This window comes from Lycorma delicatula, chromosome 8, assembly GCF_047948215.1.
Source record: "Lycorma delicatula isolate Av1 chromosome 8, ASM4794821v1, whole genome shotgun sequence".
Taxonomy (NCBI): Eukaryota; Metazoa; Arthropoda; class Insecta; order Hemiptera; family Fulgoridae; genus Lycorma; species Lycorma delicatula.
In genome coordinates, this window is record NC_134462.1 from 99,161,508 (window position 1) to 99,175,440 (window position 13,933).

The 13,933-nt window shown below is 30.1% G+C and overlaps 1 protein-coding gene across 1 annotated transcript in view; it reads right to left on the minus strand.

The window, feature by feature from the left end:
• The window catches only part of LanA (laminin subunit alpha), a 267,274-nt gene that overhangs the window by 169,559 nt on the left and 83,782 nt on the right, over positions 1-13,933 (minus strand). The window contains exons 13-16 of the mRNA XM_075372885.1: positions 13,559-13,717; positions 13,119-13,375; positions 7,537-7,812; positions 2,828-3,037 (exon numbers count right to left, since the gene is read on the minus strand). Of these exons, the coding sequence (XP_075229000.1) occupies positions 2,828-3,037; positions 7,537-7,812; positions 13,119-13,375; positions 13,559-13,717 (902 nt within the window). The remainder of the gene's footprint in view (positions 1-2,827; positions 3,038-7,536; positions 7,813-13,118; positions 13,376-13,558; positions 13,718-13,933) is intronic.

Sequence of the window (13,933 nt, forward strand, 5' to 3'; positions counted from 1 at the left end):
AAAAAATCTTATGATTTTTTAATGGGCAGTTTGTTTGGTCATGTAAGCATGTTCTATTTTCTTGCTATTATTTGTTGGTGTTGCTTCTTCTTACTTATTGTTTATTAACATTTAAGAAAAAAAAAATCATATGATTTTTTGACAGGCAGTATGTTCATCATAAAAGCATGTTCATTTTACTGCTACTTTCTTTCATTAATAAAATTAATAAATAAAAATACAAATATAAAATATAAATAAAAATAATATACATTTAGAGATTAAATTAAATAATCTGTAAATTAATTAACAACTGACTGTTTCTAGTGGGAGAGAGTTGTGGAGGAAGCTGTGTGCAGCCGCCCAGCGCACCACCATTGGTCTGCTTTGTGCTACAATTTTATTGCTAAATATTAACTATTAATCCCTTTCTTTTATTTGCATAACTGTTCAAAAAGGAGTGTAATGTATTTAGGGTGTGTGTATGTATGTATGTTTGTTTCAGCTTAATGGCTAAATAAATTTAGATATATGACCACGCGTTGGAATCCTTACGTTACTGGGAGTGTCACGGCTATATAAATGTTTATATATATATATATATATATATATACATTTAAAAAATTTGAAAAAATATATATAAAAAATTGTCACCCGATCGCTCTTCAATTATCCTATATTAAAGAGCAATATTTATCAGCAATGTTTTTTTTTCTTTGGCAGTCGTGTTTTTCATTTTCAATATTTATCTCTTGTTGTAATTGTTATGAAGTCAAGTACGTCTGCTACTCAATGCATTTAAATAATGTGCAGTGATTGAATTTTTAACAGTGGAAAAAGTGAAAGCTATTGACATTTACTGTTGTCTAAAAACCTATTTTAGGTGATAAAACTATTGATTGAAATACTGTGAGTTGGTGGGCATTTAATTTCATGCGTCAGCTTCTGAAATGTTATTGTGACACAGGAGATGACTTCCTTTTCAATATTGTGATGGAAGATGAAATTTGTGTACATCATTACAATCCAAAAGAAAAATAGCAGAGCATGGAATACCAGCACTGTTCGCCACAATCAAAAAAATTCAAAACACAATCAAGAAAAAAAATTTCTTAACAGTGTTCTGGAATTCCAAACACATGTACATGATTGTGCAAAATTCTGTGTGATACATATAGGCATTAAAAACTGTAGAAGATGGGTGTGTTGTGTTTGAAAATTTATGGGCTAGTTATTCTGCAACATGATAATGCTTGGCTACAAATATCGCATGCAAACACTGAAAATCTTCTGAAGTTGAAATTTGAATCTAACTAATGACAAAAAATGACCTGTTACAGTTCTTTTTAATTTTATTAATTTAAATTTAAAAAAAATTAGAGATCCTAAAATTTGACTGAACAGGAGTATTAAACAATTTGTTTTTATCATTGTAGACTCTAATTTTCTAGATAATAACTAGCTCAATTAACTGAAAACTTCACAAATATAATTTTAATATATCATTTTTTTAATTTACTGTTTTATAAGTGTACTAGCTTCACTTGCCCTTCCTGTCTGGCCTGGACACCCACTGGGTTCATTATCCTCATGGTTGTGAGAATAATACTAATAAATAACAATTAAAGCCTTAAAAGCTCTCTTTCCTCCAATGTTTCCCTCGTTCTTGAAGTAGAAGCTCTGACACACTCATTCTGTAGATGAAGCTACAGCTCGAGTCTGGGCATAGCATTCTCAGTCAGCAGCTAACAAGAATCACGCACTTCACTTATTTCAAAGGATCATGATATCTCATTCTTTGAGAAGACTTTGAATAATAAGAAAGATTATTTCTTTTTGTGGAAGGCATATTTTGTTTAACTTTTGGCAATCTAACATTGACATCCAGAATAAACAATCAAAACCCATAAAAGTTTGCTAAATGTGTTAATTTCAGCTAATTACAATAATAATCCAAATAATAATAATTAATAAGAATAAACGAATAAAATATTTTAAGTGTTGTTGGGGCATTCATGTCGTTCATGTTTTATTACTGATTTTAAGTCATATATAAAGCATTTACAGTATGAATTTATCATTAGAATCAAATAGGTTTGCATAGTAAACTAAAACAATTATATAAGAAAATATTAAATTCTGTTTAAGGGAGATAAATTTTTTATCTCAAGTCTGATAATTTTCAAAGCCAAATTTATTTGAAATAATATAGTGTTCAGATTTGTTAAATTTGCCTGGTTCTAAGTTAGATTCTATTTAAAATCTGGTTTGTAGAATACATTTGTGACTTTACTGTCAAGTGTTAATAGCAGACAGCAAGATGTGTGCTTTCTCTTGAGCAAGCCAATGCAACAGCTCCCAATGCAATAAACAGTCCTCTCTTTCTTAACAAGTGCTTACACCTTTATAGGAAGCTACAAGAGAAATTTCCAGCTTTTAGATCTAGTGGTATGGACTGTGCGTTAATGAATGAGCGAGTCAGTCAGTGAGGACAAATTATTTTATGTATATTATTATTATTTTTTGTTTTTTTACTTTATTCAAACAGATTTTATACTTTGAACTTTACCTATTGGCTCCAAAATATCATTTCAAGCAGTAGTACAATGGAAATTGAAAGAGGGGAAATAAGAATAAAATGTCAACAGCAGCAAATGCAACATATAATAACTGTTTTCATAAATCATTGTAGTCATTATTATCACTATAACACATGTAGGATTCAGTTTCAATATTTTGTCAGATTTCATTAATAGTTAATGATTATAGGTCTTAAGATTAAAAAAATACAGTAATTCTTCTTTACAATCCTATTAAAATAGCAGAGTTAGAAATAAATAATAATTACCTCAGGATCAGTATAAGTTTCATAAAACGGTTGATTAGAATCATCTCTTTCAATAAACGCACCTTCACCTCTAACAGTATCATAATTATTCAGACTGGGATACTGATATTGTCTACACAATGTTTTACTACCAACAGTGCAAGAACTAGCTACATGATTTAATAATACAGATGCTTCATAAAATGCTGCAGGCAAGAGAACAAAGTAATCCTAAAAAAAGAAAATAATTAATGAAAAACCAACTAAGTTATAGAGAGAAAAAACAATACAAAATAAATATCAATAAAGGATATTCTTGTGCCTTTTATTTGTTTTATATATATATATATATATATATATATATATATATATATATATTTTACTTTATGAATGCTTTCATTCTATTTATTTATTTATTATTAATTAATAGCAAACATGTACATCATTCACAATAATGTGAATGTACAATTACGTACATTTTAACAAAAATACTCATTCAATTATTTTTTATATCACTTACAATTCAATTATTTGTAATAACTAGTTTTAAAATATATATTCATTAGATTTAGGCATAATGCAAAGGCCACAGCTTTTGTGCTTTATCCTAGTGTTTATAATTTTGCAATGGTTTTAATGTAATATATATCTATTCACATTTTATTATTAACAATTTATCTGAAATTTTATTTATTATTCTATAATACTGAAGCCTATCAGTGAACTATCAATATATATATATATATATATATATATATATATATATATATATAACATTGCAATAGCAGCCTTAATATATTCCATTTTTGCTAAACTATAGTTTATCATAATATCGCTGTTCTTGATCCAATTGTACAGGGTGATTCAAAGAAACGGGAAATTTTGAAAGTTGTGTTGGTAGCCGTGGGCGATTGGTACCACTTGATAAGTGGCGCCAGCATCTCTAACCTAACCTGCCATTTAGTTGTCATGGATCCTTGGAGTGGTGCGCAACGTGCATTTGCTATCAAAGTGTTTTACAAAAACAATGACAGTGTGGAGGGAGTGCATAGAGAATTTCGCCGTCATTTTAATCTGGGACGGCACGAGACTGTGTTCCATCAGCACATGCAATTAAAACATGGATATCTAATTTTGAGGAAATTGGTTGGGCAATGAAAAAGAAACCTCCAGGCCGTGAGCGAACCGTGCGTACACCACAGAATGTTCAAGCTTTACAAGATGCTGTCACACGAAGTCCACATCGGACAATCCGTCGTTTCTCAGCATCTTTACAATTGCATAGTTCAAGTGTTCGAAGAATGTTAGTGAAGGACTTGCAATTCCATCCATACATGTTGGAGATCATCCAGGAACTGAAGCTGAACGATGCAGTTGTGCGAGCACAATTCTGTGATGTAATGCTTCAGAAGATAAATGATAACGAAGAGTTTGTTCACGAACTGTGGATGTCAGACGAAGCACATTTCCACCTCAGTGGATTTGTTAACAAGCAAAATTTCAGATACTGGGCACAAGAAAATGCTACGCGGCTACACCAGCGTCCATTGCACAGCCAGAAAGTGACCGTGTGGTGTGCTATGTCATCTTACGGTGTTATAGGCCCTTATTTTTTTTAGGATGACAACGATCTTGTGATTACAGTGACGTTGGCTCGTTACGTAGCCATGCTTGAAACCTTTGTTGTGGAACAACAAAAGAGATTTCCACCGATTCTTAACACAGCCTGGGTTCAACACGACGGAACAACGTCACATACTGCACGAATATCAATGGCAGCTGTACGCCAATTGTTTGGGCAACGTGTCATTTCACGAAATGGTGACATTAGATGGCCTCCCAGATCGCCTGATCTCTCAGCTTGCGATTACTTTTTGTGGGGTCACCTTAAAAGCAAAGTGTTCCACAGTAGACCTGCTACAACGGAAGAACTGAAGGCAAAGATCCGAGAAGCAATTGCGGAAATTCCAGTTGAGATGTTACATCAAACCATGAACAATTTAACGAAGAGACTTCGTGAATGTTTACGTAGAAGAGGAGGTCACCTGCAACATGTCATCTTTAAAAAATAAACTAAAATGTATATATCCTAAAATGGCAACATTTGTACAATTACATGAAATAAAATTCATTTTCTATAAAAAAAATTTTCATTAACGTTATTTAATTTTTTTAATTTCCCGTTTCTTTGAATCACCTGTATATCTTTATTTTATGTGATTTTGTAACAGTATAAATCTTCATCGAGTTTCTGGTAACAAACATATGCTGATGTCTAATATATATAAAAAGTTTTTTTCACCAGTAGTATTCATTTGTGGGAACTCGAATCTTTTCATTTTTTTAAAGTTACATTGTTGTTTGAATTAATAAAGCTATCTTTATATACAACATATTTGTAGATTGTAGAAGCTGTTTATAGTATCTAATATCCAGTATTGGTATTTCTTTGTCTAAATGTTTTATGCTGTCTTTTTTTATATACTTTTTAAAACTTTATTTTGCAGAGTTTGAATCAGGTTGCGAATAAGCTTCATCCAATGCTATGATACCACAGCTTATCACTGAATGGAATAGACAATGGTAGACCATGAGTAAAATGCTAAGTTTGTAATACTTGTTTAAGTCTTTTCATTAAGTAAATAATACGTCTCAATTTATTAGTTACTACTATTTAAACTTTTTATTTAAGGTTACTGTCAATCAATAAACTGACAAATTTTAATCAATTTGTTGCATTAACTTCAATCTATGTTGTTTCATTTTCACCTTTTCTTGCACTGTGACCAAGACCACAGTAGTTATAACACGTTCATAAATTTAAATTTTCATCATATACTTTACACATTTCTCAGCTGACATGTAACCTTTTACTATTCATTGCTTGATATAATAGCAGAGGATCGAATTCAACATATGCACTATATACTTTATTTATATTTTATATTCTCTGATTGTTTGTATTAGCTATGCATTTTTGAATTTACATTATGCAGATAATTTGCAAATAACTTGAACTGATTCATCGCTTTTCATCTTAGTAGTTACTAACTTGGCATTTAATTCAGCATGTCTTATATCATGCTGTATTTCACTTCCCAATAACTCAGTGCTAATGATTGTTTTGGTTTTTATTATGATATCAAAGGATGACTGTTTAGGAAATGCTAAGGATCTGTTTGTACTATGTTTGGCAATCTCTGTATACACAGACTTATTGATTTTATTATTTACATTGGTCTCTTCTAGGATTTTTTCCCCACCTATCACTCTTTTCTTTTAATAGGCGATTTTTATCCTGCACTTCAGACACCAACTACTTCAGTAGTTCATTTTCACTACTAATTTACTTTTTTCATTATCAGATTTGGATTTTAAATGATGAGTTTTTGAAATTGTTTACATTCTTCCTGTATACTCCAGTTCATTGGAAAATGATTCAATACATATTTTAAAATATAGAAAGTTTAAAAGTAATTAAAATAAATAATTTGGGACCAGTAATTTGTTTTGATTTTATATTTTTCAAATCATCAGTCAGCAAATTATGAGTTTGACTTCTTATGAGAGATTTGTTACACACAAAAGACAAAAATGTAAATGTAAGGAATTGAAACATAAATTGATAATGTTTAGAAACATAATTTTTAGCCTTCAAAGATTCAGGTGAAACTTTGCTCTGACTAATTCTGTCAGATTTTATTTATTGCAAAATTTGTTAGCTGTTTTTCAGATAATGATGATAAATATATGGAAAAAGGATGAGGTTTGATTACTGCATTTGTAGGTCCTGTAAAGTAGTTTTTGTTTACTTTGTTTTTGTGCATCCATCCAAACTTCTTTAATATATACTTAATAGAGGTCAAACCAATTGATCTTTTACAGTGAGGTTCACAGTTGGATCATTATATTCAGTGAATAAGAAAATTGTTATAATTCAAAAAGTCTGATGAGTTACAACATTATAAGAGATAACTAATATTAGAGTAAAAATGAAATGATATGTTTTACTAAGCTTGTACTCAGTGGAGTCAAAGATTTACGAGTCTGATGCCAAAAATAACTTAAGTAAACAAAGGTTTGACTTCATTCTAAACTCTAAATTAAAAAATATAGAAAAAAAGAAAAACAAAATAAACATCCAAAATTTGTAATTATAAATATTTAAAAACAGGTTGAGGAATTTTCAAATATAAAGTTGCTGATCTAGTTGATTTGCCAGGGCTACATTGATACACATCATGAACACGATCAATTTGTTCTTCTAAAACAAGAGGTCTTCCAGCTCTTTTCTTTTTACACAAGACACTCGTGTTTTGAAACTGTTTATTTCAGTTATAAACTGATTTTCTTGTTGGTGGTGATTTATCATATTTTGTTCTGGAACATCACTGCATGATAGTAACCAAGTTTGTTTTGCCTAATTCAAGCACAGAGTTTTCTCTACTGAAGTAGTGGCATCTTGCCAGACTGGTAGCATGGCACACCAATCAGTGATATTAACAACAGAGCAGATAGATATAACAACACAAACTTTAAAAAATTCCCTGTAAAACCATATTATTTACTGTATTCACATACAACAGTTTAATTTTTTATAAGTTATCGAAAGTGTATATTTTATTTGTAATCAACCCATAATTGTTTTAAATTATTTTATTTGAACACTGGTAAATACAATGATTGCAAAATATATATATATACATATATACACAAACATACACACATACCAAGGATAATCTCTTTTCATTTTTAATTGAAACAGTCCAGAGTCCAGGATCCATAACAATAGGCGATGGAATACCACCAGTTGGTCCAGAAACTGTTACAAATGCTGGCTGTCGGGTAGGTTTAAATAACACTTGGAAATTTTGTTCTGCATCTGCTGGGTTCTCAGGTGTAATTGTTATTTTACCAATTACTGATACATTATTAGGGTTAACATAACGTAATACCAGTCTATATAATGATGGTTTATTAACATATATATCTTTAACTATTTCATCCTGTAACAAAAAAGAATTCAGTTAATACCTTAAATACAAATTTTTAACAATTTGTTATCTTATTCTAGCAACTGGTGTAAAATAAATGTTATACTAAAATTAAAATTAAAGGTTAAAATAAATGAAATCACTTTTCCAACAATAAATATTATCCATATTTTACAGTTCAAAAGTATAGAAATTCTGTAACAACTTTCAAACCGTTCCAGGTAGAATACTGTAATTTTTAGGATAAAGAATTGGTCAACTACTTTACCATTTGATTTCAACCTTTCCTTGAGGGATGGCCCAGGGGTTTTAATTCAAATGGTAGCACCTTTGTGTGATATATCATTTTAAAAGTCTCTTTAAAACAAGAAAAATGGTATAAATAAAAGGCTGGTATGATTTCTATATCCAAAATGGCAGTGGGATAAAGTTTTGTTTTGAAAAATTACATTGACAATTTAAGGAACTGTTATCGCAAATAAATAAATTTAGAAACATTTGATTAAATGGATATTATCAAATAAACTTATTTCATTAAAAATTTATTAAGCATGTGTTTGCTTATTTACTTACATTTCATTTTAATAAATGTTTGAAATTTCCTCCTTCTGTTATTGACAGTGTGCCAGTTAATTGTAAAAGGATGACACTACATTATTCAATGATTTCTAATGATATTTTGTGCTGATTCTTGTATTTTCTTTTGTACATCATTGATACTGAGGCTTATTGATTCTGATATCTATCAGAATCAATAAATAAATTCTCATAAGAAACTAACAGTGTAGTAATGAAACACTCTAAATGAAAATTACAAAACAATGAAGCAAGCTTAATTTTTGCCACAATTGTAAGAGACCATCAATGATCAGCTGATCAAAATGATTAGGTGACAAATATTTTTATTTATTTAATCATTAAATTGGAACAAAAACAATTTTTTAATTTTCGTAAATTTAAATTTTAAAATAAATTTTTCTTTAATTCAGTTTAATTTCTTTTTATTTAATTTCATTATTTGAACTTACTAAATTTAGTAATTTTCAAAATCAAAAATTTATCCTGCTGCCATTTTGGGTGTAGACATCGTACCAAATTTTTATTCATACCATTTTTCTTGTCTTAAAGAGACCTTAAAATGATCTATCACACTAAGGGTGTTACCATTTAAAATATTTGAGTTACAACTCCTGGACCACCCCTAAGAAGGGGTTGAAATTCTAATTCTTGTCAAATGGCAAAGCAGTTGACCGATACCTTATCCTGAAAGTTATAGTATTCTATCTGGAATGGTTTTAAAGTTGTTGAGCGGTCACCATTATGAATAAAAATATGAATTATATGATATATTTTTAATCAAAAACATATATATAATAACAAATATCTTTTTAATATACAAGTTTTGGTAACATAATAAATTAAAAATGAAATCTTATAACAGTGTAGGTGTAGAAATATAATGGATTAACAAAAATTACACTATTACTGAAGTGTACATCTTAATTATTATTGGTTGTATTTAATTATTGACTGCAAATTAGAAATTTCTGTAGTACACTTGCATTGGGGATTACCATAAAATAATAATTGAACATAAGATATAATTTAAATATAGGTGCAAATAAATATATATATACATTAATAGAATCTTCTTTGCATGTATGAAAAAAATAAACATGAATTTTTCTTATCCTTTTTGTTAAATTATTCCCATAGTATACAGCTAATTTCATAAGAAAAAAACTAGTTAAACATATCTCTTTGAAATTGCCCTAAAATATGATTAATAGATCATTAGCTGCTGATAAATTATTACAAAAAAAAGAGATGAATTCAAGATCTTCTACCATTAATCTAACTAGCAAGATTCTTTTATGTAATAAATATAGCCTAGATTGTAATATTAAATGTGAGAAGAAATTATGCAGCTAGAAAATCTAAATTCTTTTAAAATCTCTTTAGTGGGACAAGGTAAAATAATTTTTCAAGATTTCTTATTACAAGACTATTAGCAACATCGATTTTATTCATCACATTCTTTTTGAAACCAGAAAAAAATTTAAAAGTTCTTAATATACATATACATTGTTCTTATTATAATATACATTATTAAAGATAAGCATTAATAAAATAAAAATTAGAAGTTGTTTATGTCCACATTAACATTTGAATACATTTGAATTCTGTAAAACTGTTCTCTGTAGATTAACTATTCTGTACAACTGAATTCTCTGAAAATACTAAATGGGGATAATGTAGGATTTCTGGTTACAACTATTAAGATAACACATTTATAAAATAAAAAAACAAAAATTGACAATAACCTCAACTAATATAAAACTAAATAAAAGATTTCTACTGAAATTAATTAACTGTAGGAAAAAATAATATATTTTCTTCTTAACATAGAGGTGGATTGACTAAACATAAAGGGGATATTTGAATCAAGGGCAGAGATATTTAGAACAATTTTCTTCATTTCAGGATTGCAAACAGCTATACTTGCTTGTTCACATAGTAAATTTACCTACAGTTCATTGTACCAGTTTAATATATGCTGTTAATTAGAATCTAACAGAGAATGATAATCAGAAGATAGTATCAGGGAGCATTAAAGTGTAATAGATCCAGTCAAACCTTGCAATATCAAAATCATATTTGAGACGGCAAATGCTAGCTCTGTACAATTTTCTATCACATTTCCAACAATATCTGAACACCATACTGAGTTAACTAAATATGCTAAACATAAGGCTTTTACTGTACAGTATGATACCAGATTTGTTATCAATACAGAAGGTAAAAAAATAAGGTAAATAAAGGTTTAAACTGTTAATAATTTTTACTTCCGTGTCTACTACATTCTACAGTACTAAAATAAGGAAAAAATTTAGTTATGAGACAAAATTTTGGGTTTGGGCAAAAAACTTTTTTTTTTCAACAGTCAGTGTTTTGAGGAACCTGAGTCCTACATGCAAAAAAAAATTAGGGTTTAAATTTTACACTGGCACTTTGCTTAATACAAGGGTTGTTTTTTTCAAGGTCCGATCAGTCACGAAATTAAAACCACAGTTAAAAATAAAAATTTTTTTATTTGTAACAATTAATTACATAGTTACGTTATTTCTCTACATAGTTGCAATTCCGATTTAGACATTTGTCGTAGCGTGGTACCAACTTTCCAATACCCTCGTCATAGAACGGAACCACCTGTGTTTTCAGCCATGTTTCTATGCTGGTCTGCAGCTCAATGTCTGTGCCAAAATGTTGTCCTCCTAGCCAGCATTTCATGTGAGCAAAGAGGTGAAAATCGGATGGAGCCAAGTCCGGGCTGTATGGTGGATGATCAAACCCAATGAAAACCCAATGAAAACTTCCCAATGAAAACGCTGCAGGAACTTCTTTGTTACAGCTGCAGTGTGCGGCCGAGCATTGTCATGGAGAAAGACAATGCCTGATGACAACATTCCTCTCCGCTTATTCTGAATTGCCCTTTGTACATGTTGAGAGCACGCAGTATGAGGCTGCAGTGATGGTCGTGCCACGTTCCATGAATTCCACCACGAGAACTCCATTCCGGTCCCAGAACTAAGTAGCCATACACTTTCTGTTGGAGAAGGTTCGCTTGAACTTCTTTGGTTTACTGGGAAATTGAGAATGCATCCACTGTTTGGATTGTTCTTTTGTTTTTTCAGTTTCAAAATGGACCCATGTCTCGTCCCATGTCACAATTTTGTTAAAAAATCTTCTTCATTGTGGTAGCACTGGGGTGTCCAATCTCATTGTTTTGTGATGGTTGGACAGCATCTTGAGAACCCATCTCGCACACAGTTTGTGGTACTGAAGTCTCTTGGTGTAGAGAGGTGACCTTGAAATTTCAGGAAACGAATCATTCAATACAGAAATTGTGAACCGATGATTTTCTCGAATTGCCTCATCCACTCACTGAATGAGATCATCGGTTGACACTCGCTTCCTTTCCTGACCGCCTGCATCATGAACATCTACACGTCCTGCTTTAAAGTTCCTGCACCGTTGTCGCACTTTGCTGTCACTCATTGAAGTTTCACCGAACATATTACTTATTCGTCGATGAATTTCAGCTGCATTACACCCCTCAGCCTGAAGAAATCGAATTATTGCATGCACTTCACATTTGGCAGGAGATGCTACTGTTGTAGACATTTTTATGCACTAGCTGCGTGTTCAGAACTAAATGAAGTGATGTGGCGTGATTGAAGGCCATACTAGAGACGCTGCGCAACACATATGTGCAAAGGTTCATTCGATTTTTTCGCGGGGGTTTATTTCACAACCAATCGGACCTTGAAAAAAATAACCCTTGTATTTCTTGATTGATAAATGTGTAATCATGGATTTTGGTACAGCAAGTTACATGCATGGAGCATTGACAGTATTAAATTTTTATGGAAATCTGAGATACTTCTCCTATAAATTGTGATGTGATTAATACAACCAGGAAAATTTCACAAACATATTTCCACTTTTTTGTTCTCTCAGAATCATCCAGTGTTATGGCTGTAAGTTTTTTTTTAATCAGTAGACATGTATTAAGAATTTGGTAAAAAAATGTACATGATATGAATAATCATCCATCATATTTTTTCTACCTAAACAACACATTTTCTGTACTAAAGAATAAACACAATTCATGTACTTGTTTTTGTATTTCATAATATTGAAGTGTGTTAAGAGCTGATCTGTTTTTTGTTGTACTTTTTTTCACAAAACCATCAATCTAGAAACCCTTAAATTCTATTATATTTCTATTTTATCATGGTAAAATATTCTATCAGGAAATTTAATGATGTTTACAAAGACCATTTTAAAACATTCTACTTTCTTTTTTTTTAAATACTTAAGACTCATGTGAAAAATCAGGCATTATCAAGTTGAATTATCAAAACACCAGCCAACAAGCTAATTAAGCTAAAATTATTAGTTTATTTTATTGCTGTTTAGAATAAAGACATTTTAATTTTAGCTAGACAATAGTGTGTAATATCATAATTTCTATTCAATATATGTGGGAGTGAGATATCAAAGTAAGCTACTGAAATTTGGTGTGGGATTGCAATTAGGTATGCAAATTATCAAGCAGTAATTGCATAAAGAGAAAAGGAGTTAAAAATAATGATGAACAAAATTTAAGACAAAAAAAAATTTGGAATGAGAATAAACAAAAATAAGAAAAAGTCTATAAACATATTTTAAACATTAGAACCTACAATAAATGTATGACTAAAGAATAAGTAGTAGGAATAAGTTTTAAATTTTGAGCTGAATATATACATTACCTGTAAAGGTGACATATGAGCGTAACCCTTCCATGAATAACCTGGGAAATCTCTTTCATTAAAACCATACCTAACTGGGTTTTGAGCACGCGTTGTACCATCTTCAGCTTCGTATAAATACTGATGTAAAGTAGGAAAGTAATGAGTTTTTAATGGTTCATTACATGTACGCCCACTAATTCGTGGCTGACATTCACACTGGCCAGTGTTTTTATCACATACATCATTTAAAGAACCCCCAATATTGCAACCACATGCTAAAAGATACACACAAATAAATTATCTATTAGATAAAATTCAAAAACTGAAAAATATAAAATTAAAAAAATATTAAAGAATACTAAGAAAAAATTAAACAGATTAAATACAGTATACACAAAAGATCTATAAAATAAATGTTACTGCAGCAATAAATAAAAAGTATGATTAAAATTACTTACCTGTACATCCGAATAAATTAGTTTCATTAAGATTGTAATATCCATCAGCACAAACATCGCAACGACGTGATGTAACAGAGGATTTACACAAACATTGTCCTGCTTTACCATCACAGTCTTTAATTTCACCCATCACACCAGGTGAATAGCAGTCACAATCTGTAATCAAAGTTATTTTATTTTTTCAGAATTTTAATTTTCCTAGAATGCATTAAAAACTGATAGTAATTTCTTTTTCCCAAAATTTTCTCTTAACATCTGGCAGAATGTTCCTTGGTCAACATCAAAATCATCAACAATCATTATCTGAGTTACATAATGATATTCTTTGATATATTCTTTTACAATTAACAATATTTATAATTAGTTACTGAA